The 10471-nt window shown below is 40.4% G+C and overlaps 1 protein-coding gene across 2 annotated transcripts in view; it reads left to right on the plus strand.

Moving 5' to 3' along the window:
- The window catches only part of Nkain2 (sodium/potassium transporting ATPase interacting 2), a 1044320-nt gene extending 1034955 nt beyond the window's left edge, over window positions 1-9365 (plus strand). Inside the window, exons 6-8 of one of the 2 annotated variants that reach the window (XR_007832587.1) lie at window positions 6057-6138; window positions 6738-6826; window positions 9209-9365. Coding sequence is in view for 1 of the 2 variants with exons in the window: in XM_051164285.1 (XP_051020242.1) it covers window positions 6057-6138; window positions 9209-9218 (92 nt within the window). In the remaining variant the exon portion in view is untranslated. The remainder of the gene's footprint in view (window positions 1-6056; window positions 6139-6737; window positions 6827-9208) is intronic. The other variant, XM_051164285.1, reaches the window with a different exon arrangement.
- The last annotated feature ends 1106 nt before the right edge of the window (window positions 9366-10471 follow it).

Raw genomic sequence — 10471 nt, forward strand, 5'->3', positions numbered from 1 at the left:
GACAACTGTTACTGCTGACCTGACTGGAACGCTGTAGAGATGGATGGATGGATGGTGGACGCTGAGAAGGTCAGAGCATCTTGCTGTTGTCAAGAATTTGTTTTAATTCTCCTTTCAAGAACTGAGGAGTGTTCTCATTGATTAAAAAGATAATGTTTTGCTGAAGGCATGCAGAGAAAAAGAGGAACTGTGGGTAGGGGCATCTCTGTGACAAGCTGGAGACATAGGACAGGGTAGGCATCTGGGAAGATATGAGGGTGACTGTAGCTGAGACTCCTAGTAGCAGAGGTCATGAAGACTAAAGAGGACACCCTCTAACTAGATGAGACACCTAGCAGATGGAGGAGAACACCAACTGACCCACAAAAACTTTGATACAAAACTTACCCTGCCTATAAGACGTGCGAGGATAAAGAGAGAACAGAGATTGAAGCAATGTCCAACCAATGTCTAGCCCAACCGAAGACCCCCCCCATGGGAGAGAGCCAACCCCTGACACTATTAAAGATACTCCGCTATGCTTGCAGACAGGAGCCTATCAGAGTTGTCCTCTGAGAAGCTCCACCCAGCCACAGTTAGAAACAGATGCTGGGACTTACAGTGTAACATTGGGCAATGCATAAGGAACCTGTGGCAAAGTGAGGGCAAGGCTAAAAGGACCTGGAGGTGACAAGGTCTCCACAGAAGACCAACAGAGCTACCTAGGGCCCAGAGGGGCCTATGGAATCTAAGCACCAACAAAGTACCATGCATGCACTGGACCTAGGTCCTCTACATAGATGTAGCCAATGGGCAGCTCAGGCTTCAGGTGGGTCCACTAGTAAGGGGAGCGGGAGCTGTCTCTGACATGGACTCTATTACCTGTGTTTTGATCACTTTCCCCTGGCAGGACTGCCTTGCCAAGCCACAGAGAAAGAGGATGAACTCAATCCTGATGTGACTTGATGGCTGGGGAAGGAGGGAAGCAGGCAGGAAGGAGAGGAGGAGGGGGCTATGACCAGTATGTTAAGTGAATAAATTAAGTAATTTTAAAAATGCAGCAATAATTTATAAACCAAACATTTAGTTACTGTCACAATTACTTGGAAAGAATAGGTTAGATCTTTTTTCATAACCCCATCATTTGGGCAAGTTATGGTTTAGCTTCTATATGCTATTTGTTCAATATAACTGTTATAGTCCAGGTGAGGAGGTTACAGACCACAGAACATATAAAGCCAAATAAATCTTTATTTGAAGCCAGCCAGCCACCAAGAGTAGGCTAGTGCAGCAGGAAGTCTATTAGCACTGAAGCTCAGGGTTGCAGCACTTATAAAGGCAAAAGCCAAAATGACAACATTGTCAGGTATAGCTCAGGAGAACCTGGTAACATTTAGTACTTTAGTACATATTTTGGGCCACACAGGTGTTGCCAAGGTGGATGCGATTGTTCATAGGACTAAGGGGTGAGACATGCCTGAGCAGACACAAAATGGATCAGGGTAAAATCAGGGGGAGACCTGGTGGCACTCAGAGGAAGGACAGCAGGCTACCAAGAAGAGACTTGATACCCTACGAGCATATACAGGGGGAGGAGGTCCCCATCAGTCACAGTCATAGGGGAGGGGACTAAGGGGAAAATGGGAGGAAGGGAGAATTGGGAGGATACAAGGGATGGGATAACCATCGAGATGTAATATGAATAAATCAATAAAATTTTTTAAAATGGCATTACCTTGGTCACTTAACTAATTATATAAAAAACATTTAAAATAGCCTCTAATGTGCCATTAAAGATATATTTTTCTACTTTAGCCTAATTTATTTTTCAACTTTAATTTTTGAGGTTATGATATAATTACATCATCCTTCTTTACCCCCTCCAAAGACTGTCAGCCACCCCACCTCCCTTACTCTCATTCAAATTCATGGCATCTCTTCCGTTTGACGTTACTTATATAGAGAGATAGATAAATGATAGATTAGACAGACAGACAGGTGATTAGATAGACAGACAGACAGACAGATGATAGATGACAGAAAGATTCTTAAATACATAAATACAGCCTGCTCAGTCTGTTATATTACATTATACATTACATTTGTATGTTATAGTCAGTTAACATTATAGCATACATATTTTTTCAGCCAATACAAATATTTGGCCATTTGGTATTGGATAACCATTAGTGTGCTCTTCCCTGGGAAGACTATTTCTCCCACTCTCAGCATTCCCTAGTTGTCTGTAGTTCTTGTCTACGGATGAGGCCTTGTGAGCTTTGGCTTTCTTGTTTGGGTGGTGCGTAGGCAAGCCATGTTGGTAAGACATAAATTTATGACATTTTTAAGAGACCCAGGCTCACAGCAAACTCCCTGTGCCTGTTGGTTACAGTCACCAGGGGTCAGACTTCCTAGACTGTTGGCCTTTGCCATGGATTTCAAACAATAAACAATATAAAGCATACCCTTCACTTCCGGTTTAAGTTTTCTTCTTTATATGTGAAACGACAAAAGTCTGTCTTAGTTGTGTCATAGCCCCTTCCAATGTTGGGATCAGTACCATGCCCCATACCTGCCTTCAAGACCAGAATCATCAGAAGAACTGCATTGATCCCTTTAGAGCTTTAGTGCTAGCCAGCTTTTCTAGCCATTATTATAAGCCAACTCCATCTAGCCTCCCACCACCACCACCACCACTGAACACAAGAAACTGAGCAAGCACAACAAAGAGCGAGCTCTGGGTTGGCTACCCAGGCTGCCTCCATAGCACCATCTCAGGTCGCACCTTCACTCCCTCCTGACCTTGCCCTGTGTCTTGAGGTCTAATTTTCCCCTGCTTAAATGGTAGTCTCTGTTTTCAGACCTAACTCTATCTTTGGACTTGAAATCTTGTTTTTCCTCAGGTTATCTATCTTTTAGTTCACTCCAGAATCTTGGGCTGTTTACTGTGTAGCTTTTTATTGCCATCCATCTCAAAGCCTTGAAAACCATGCGGCATCTCAAAGCAGCAACAATCCTGATAAACCTGGATTTTAATTTCAGTGGAAAACTTTGTACTTACTTCTGTCTTGGTCTTGAGACACTCTAGCACATTCCATTCTCTGGCTGTGTAGAGTAAACCATTCTACTGGAAGGGAACCTCAGATCTGGGACATCTAACTCCATTAATGCAGCTCAGGAAACTAAGTCTTTGAGAAGTAGCCTTGTTGTCAAAAGCCCATGATTATAAATTGGGAATTTAGACACTAAGTCCCCTTTTGAACAAGAATTTCTCAAAGCACAAACTTTAAATATGGTTGTCAATTATTAATCATCGTGGTATTGTCTGTATTACTGTATTACCTAGTATAGCAATATGGGTGATTTAAAAAACGAAAACACTTCACTCTGTTATCACTCCTCTATAAAATGCTTGATTTGGTTTAAAATTGTCTCAAATTTAGAACTTGTAATTTGGAGGGTACACTAAGTAATATTGGAGCCCCTGTCCTATGCTGACATTGTAATCTGTTAATTTCGTTATATCATTCCACTCTTAATGAGAAAAGAGACGCTGCTTCAAATACAACTAGAGGGAGAGGTTTTCCCAATGCTAAAATTAAATCCACTGCCATGCTTTTTAAAAATCATGATGCTGGGTCTAAGGAGATAGTTCAGCCAGTGAAATATGTTCTCAGAAAACATAAAGACCTGAGCCTGCACCCCAGCTCCCATATAAAAAGTAGGGGGATAAAAACAAAGAGTTGTGTTAGCACATACTCCTGTTCTCAATCCTGGTAAGGGAGTGACAGATGGATCCCTGGGGTTCAATGCTGGGTAGCATAGCTGAATCAGCAAGCTTCAGGCAAAACTGAGACACCAATGGAAAAATGAACCAAGGAGGACTCTAAACCCATATAGACATGTGTGCACATACAGACATGTGCGCCTGTACAAACACACAACTAAAAAAATACACAGAAGAAGCTTGAAGTGGCAAAAGTCAGAAAGTACTACAGGAGGAAGAGTGAGATCGCACAATGGGTAACAGTGCTGCCACATGAGCTGGGGGACAAGAGCTCAATGCTTGGAGGCCACAGAAAGTGGAAAGAGGGAATCGACTCCGTAAAACTGTCCTCTGACCTACGTGTGTGCACAGTGGCACACAGATGCCCCCACACAGAGTCGCACACAAATAAACTTTAAGACAAAGTGTTGAACGATATATGCCTCCAAATCTATGATATTTTGTAAAACAGCTAAATTGTTGAGACCCAAAAAGATAAGTTGCCGCGGGAGCTAGAAAAGAACATTTTTACACAGCAAAGCTATTTTTGATCCTGTACTGGTAGACACATGCCATATGTATTTCTAAAAACCCACGTAGTGTTCAAGACCAAGAGTGAACCCTAAAAGAACTATTAACTTCTGTTTATAGTGATAATAGCAATGTAGGCTAATCAGCTGCAACTAATGTACAGCTGTGGTGGGGAACATTACTATTGAGAGAAGGTATGTATGTGACTATGAAATAAGGGAGAATATGAAGAGTCCTATACCTTTAGCTAAGTATTGCTGTGAGCCAAGTATCATGCTACATGCTAATATCCTTTGGGAAAGGAAGATTTCTTAACTGCATAGACCAAATGGGCTTAATGTTACCTCAAACTTTGTTGGACTTTCTATCTGCACCCCTCTAGGCATTAGCAAAACAACGAAAGGAAGAGAAAGTAAAGCAATAGAATAAGCGAAAGGAAAAACAATGAAGGTCTCTGAGTGAATCTTAATTTAGTCTCCATTTCACAAAACTCTACTTCCTTCCCCAGTTTTGTTGTCATTACTGTTTGCTTGCTTGTTTGTTTCACCAAAGCTTAGTGTTATAATGTAAGCATTATGCTGTAATCCCAGAACTTGGGAGGCAGAGGCAGGTGGATCTCTGAGTTCAAGGCCAGCCTGGTCTACAGAGCAGTTCTAGGACAGCCCGGACTACAGAGAAAAACCCTGTCTAAAAAAAATAAAATAAAACATTGAAGGTTTACAATTCAGGGATGGGGCACCAACTGATCTAGGAACATGCTAAGCCTGAGCTGACTCAATAACTGCAGTCTGTAATCAGATAGAGGCATTTTCTCTCACATGTCTGAAAAGTGGACATCAGCTATGGGCTAGGATCTCAGATAGGCAATGGATTAAATATGTGGGTACTCATCAGTTTCTCTGCCTGGGCTAGCTTGGGGTTCCTCATCGTATGGTGGCTGTATCAAGAGAGACTCTGCCAGAGGAAAATAAATGACCCTTAATGGGCTTTTCTTTTAATTGGAAATAACATAGCACCCATGCTGCAAGACTCAAACATGCCACAAAGCCTCTCCCCATGTTTGAGAGGAAATGATGAACAGGCTTCCAAATCATGGGATGGGAAAAGAACTTCTCTGTTACTTTGTAAGAACATGTGGAATAGGCAATATGCTTTTAGCCATGCCATCATCTGCTATGGCAATTCTTGTATCTTATTGGGTCTTTCACTTAATATCTTGATGTACAGTGTATTTGAGTGATCGGTTAAACTTTGCTCCACACCTAAATTACTGTTTTAGATTATTAAACCACACAATGAGATGGCAAGCATAGCCATGTTGAGATAATTTGCATGATACAACCACAGTACTCTGTACTTGACCCTAAGAATACATAATCGAAATGTTACAATTGTGGACAATACATGGAACTGGTTGGTGATTATTTTTATATTATAACATTTGTAATGTGTTCCAAAAACTTCCCACATTATCCAAAACTTCATACACCATCTTCGATACTCAAGAGAAGTTTTATCAATCCAATTATGTCTCTGTTGCTTGAGAAAGGTACCTGATCTCTTCTGTGAAGTATAGAGAATATTGTAAAGCTATAACTGGATCTCACAGTTGAAGAAAATCACTTCCTTGAAGACACTGTTTTCTCTTTGCTTTCATCATTAGTCAGTTTTAGTTTATTTGATTACTTTAAAGTTTATATTAGTACTTTGTGGGGACCTTGCTCATTCATTTCTATTGCTTCTACAAAGTTAAATAACAAATGTAATTGTCCCTTTCCAGTTGATTTCATAGGTGGCTTTGATTCTTATGGGTATCAAGGGCCTCAGAAGACTTCTCACTTACAACTGCAACCAATGTACATGTAAGTAATTGACTCTGAAGTTATTTTTCTGGGGTATGAAAAGGTAGCCAAGTAAACGTATCAAGGCACAAAAAAGAAATGCATGCAGTTTTCCCTCGGTTGTGTATTTCCATTCTCTGCTATTAATATCATTTTGACTAGGATGATTCTAAAAACATTTTCTTTGTGATTATAAAAAATGACAACTTTTAAAGTTTTCTTTAGTCTTATAGAAGTATCATCTACATTGGCTCAAAAGCCTCCAATATGTAACAATTCTTTGAATTACTTGAAGTGTGTATATTTTAAAACTATTCTAACAGTTTAGGCAGTTATCTGTAACTATATAAAACCTACTCTCTGGCTGCCCCAGTACAGTCTCAGGTGATGCTGGTTGTATTCATATCATTGTTATTAGCCCTTCATAATAGTCTTGAATGTTCACTCAGATGATAAATACATATTAAAAAAAAAAAAACCTCAAACTCTAAGCCATACTTTATCAAGGTGAAAGTCAAAGTGAAACAGGAGCATTAGACCTGGAACCGATCAAACCCTGAACTGTAGCACTCAAGAGCACAGACGAGCAATCGGAGCCTGATTTTTATATCTGTGTTTAGGCAAATTCCCTTGGATAACAACTGATAGCAAATTCTATATCTCAGCATCAAGTGATATGCTGAATTGCAAGAGAAGATCAAAATAGAAAGTAAGCCTCCAATTCATTTTAAGCTGTGAACATCTCTCTGAAGATATGTGTTTGTTGTCATTGTCCTCCTCCACCATTAAGTCATTTCCCTCTTAATACCTTCGGCATGTAGGATAATGAATGGAGATTGGGGTATTTCCACTCCAAACAGATTATTAGTCTTTAGACACTTCTCATTGCTTTCTCTCATAAAAGAGAATGGTGTATGCATTGTGCCTGCCTTTTTCTATGTGTCCCTTATAGTTTTCTGCACCTCTCAAAAAAAAAAAAAAAAAAAAAAAGATTGTACCTATTCATAAATCAAGCAGCACTACATGCATTCTATAAACAGTGGGCCACACATTCTTCCCTTACATCCGAAATCACTGCCTATTTCAAGCATCCGTGATCAGCCATCGAGTTCTCTAGTTGTATTATCTCAGAACTTTTGTCCCATTCTACACATGGCTGCCAATTTAATCTTCCTAGAGACTGCACTGAGGTTTTCACTTTCCTTTTCAAAAGCTAGCAACGTGGCCTTCTCACCACAGCCTTGCAAGAGTATGTTATCTAGGCACCGTGTTTTATGGAGATGTTCTGTCGTCTTCAACTCTTAATAACCTTCGTGCCCCAGCTATACCCAAGTAGGGTTAGATCGTACTAGGAACACACAGTGCTGGGATAGAAACTGAGACCTGCTGAATAGAGCATAAAGCTCTAGCAGGTTCCCTAGGCCACCTTTTTTCTAACAGAACTGAAGTGTTTATGCTTGACGAAGATGATATATATTTTTTCCATTCCTCGTGTGTTCTTTTTTTCCTGAGTGAGTATATTGTAATCAAGCATATTGTTTCCAACCAGGAATTTATAATTCTAATGTTAATCTTTAGACAAGAAATTTTAAGACATCTTTGTTAAAAATTATTAAATACCCTAAGAACAAAGCGTTCCCCATAATTTTCTTAAATAGAAATGTTTACATGCCAAATAAACATAATCAGATATTGCTCTCCCCATCAATGTCTGAGAATGGTCCAATTATAGGACAGCTTTTAAGTCTCATTGCTCATGAAATACTAACATGTAATAAGACTCACATCCAGGATGTTAGGAGCACTTAAGGTACATGAAAAAGTGCTAATCAGAATTCTGCATTCACCACTTCCATAAAACGTCCCATAGGAAACACCAGATCACACAATTCTGTGGGTTTATTGAGGAAACGGAATCAAGAGACAGGAAAACAAAACTCACCCAGCTTATTAGTGGTGCAGCTGAGAGCACCATTTACTTTTCCTGACCCTTGTTTGACAGTCTCTTCAATGTCTTAAATGGACTGTGAGTCCAACCTGGCACTGCCTTTTCTGGTTTTATTTCACTTGGCCGCACAGCTAATTTGGCTGTCCCATTTCCATACATGCCACTCCCCGTCCCCATCACCCTTATCTCCTTTTGATTTTACACTATACAGTGTTAAGTGAGGAGCTTTACAACTGTGCAATCCTCAAATCCATCCTCTGAAAGCCACTGCCCAGTGGCATCCTGTGAAAAAAAATCAAGCTTGATTCACCTATAAGCCTCATCCCTGCTGAAAGGCAGAGCCCTGAGCACCTCCTCTGTCTTTGTCATTTGGAGTATACAACCTTTCCCTGTCAACTGGCCATAAATATGTCTTGTAAAGTAAGAGTAATTTAACATCATGGGCCAGTTCAAGCATCCTAGCAATATTATATAACCACTGGAAATAAAAGCTGTTCTTTCGAATGACAGTAAATGCTAAAAGGCAATGTGCCATTTTAGCTATGGGATTTCTACTATATCCAACAGATCTGTAGCCTGGCTCCTGTACCAAATTATGAAGTCCTTGCTGGCAGGGCTGCACAGTCATAGCCAATGGATATATTGTCCTCTTTATTGGTGGCTCAGTTGTGTGTATGTGTTCTTAGCTTATAACTCTTCATATATACAATCATATGAAAGGAAGATTCTCTCTCTGCCTACAATTTGTCACATATATGCAAAATTGATAGCTATCAGAAATTCTTGTGTCATCTGATTAATATTTTAACAAAGTAATTGGTGTTTTTTTTTTTAATCCCAACTGATCTATGTGCTATGGCACATTATAGACATGTTGGCGGCCCTTCCTGATACAAATACACACTGCATCATTTTGGCAGCCAATGGCAGCACATGCTCATTTCATCTGTTCTCTGAATGATCATAATGGTCCTTATTGGTGACAGGGCACTAGGTGATAAAAGAGCGGCAAATACTCTATTCCCCTGATCTTTTTATTTATTTATTTTTTTCTATTTGCTCTTTTGCTTGGAGAAGTGAGAATGGGGAGCATTGGGCATCTAGCATTCTCTCTTGATTAAAAGCACCTTTTCTCTCTCTTAGGTCAAAATAACACAGATGACTTCTGTCTGTCAGCCCATGGACTTCTCAAATGACTTGTGCAGTGGCCTCCTGCTTTTTATGAAGAATGAGAAGCAAATGAATTTAAATACGCATACATGTTATCAGACCAAACAGGAAGTTTCTACATAGACACATGTGTGAAAACACACACACATGCATACATAAACACACACACACACCCACACACACCAATGTTGCTAACATGCACATATCAACTCCACTGAACCTCCTCTTTCTGACTGAAACTGAGAAATATGCAGGGCACGCCCATTTTGGAGTTGTTTAATGCAGGCTCCCTTCTCCCATGCCTTTAAAGGTGAGAAAGGAGATGCATGGGGGTCCTCTGCAGGCCAGGCGGCCGTTACTTACTCCTCTGAAGCCCAGACAGTTGGCTCTGTGAGGTGTCAAGTTAACCCAGGCACACTAGTTTGGAACCCCGTTTTCTGCAGTCCATACCATACATCTTGATAGCACCACAGCTACTTAGACAATGTAATTGCAAAAACAGACAGACAGAACACGCTGTGATGACCTTGTACCAAATGCAAAGTGGCAGGTCGTTTGCCCTAAAGGCTATACCGTACATACTTGCCTTAACCCACCTGCGTTGTGTGCCCAGGACCCTCAGTGCAGATGTCCTCCAGTCACGTCCTTTAGGCTAACACACTGCTATTAATTCCAAACGACTTTGACTCTGTCTCATATCAAGGAACAAGACTGAACCGCTGAGCAGCTCCAGTGTGTCTGTGTAAGAAAGCGGTGTTTTACCACTGAGCCTCTTGGTGGCCGCAAAGGGACAAGTACCAACGACAACCATAACTGTCATCATCTTCATGTCTCTGAAACGTGGTCTACTGATGAGGTTGGGATGGAACAAAGTAAAATGTATTAATCTACTAAACTCATTAATCTGCGGAAAGCAGAAATGGCTTACCTGGTTGGTTTTATTTCTTGCACTTTCAGGTGCTTCTCTAAGTATCTACAAATGGCATTTCCTAACACAGGAAAACAGCTGTGGATTTCTATGACAGAGGCCAACTGACTATGTATTAGCTATGTTTACTCTTTTTATATCTAATTCAAATCTAAGACCCAATGTAGGTGAACTTTCTTTTCTAACTTCAGCGTACGAGATTATTTTTGGGGTGGGCGGGGAAGCAATAGTTAACTTAGTGAAATCTTTGAGATCTCTTTGTGGTATTTGGGGGATCTGTTGTGTGTTAGAGTGTATTCCAATCCTCC

The sequence above is a fragment of the Acomys russatus genome, chromosome 21 (assembly GCF_903995435.1).
Source record: "Acomys russatus chromosome 21, mAcoRus1.1, whole genome shotgun sequence".
In the NCBI taxonomy this organism is placed as follows: Eukaryota; Metazoa; Chordata; class Mammalia; order Rodentia; family Muridae; genus Acomys; species Acomys russatus.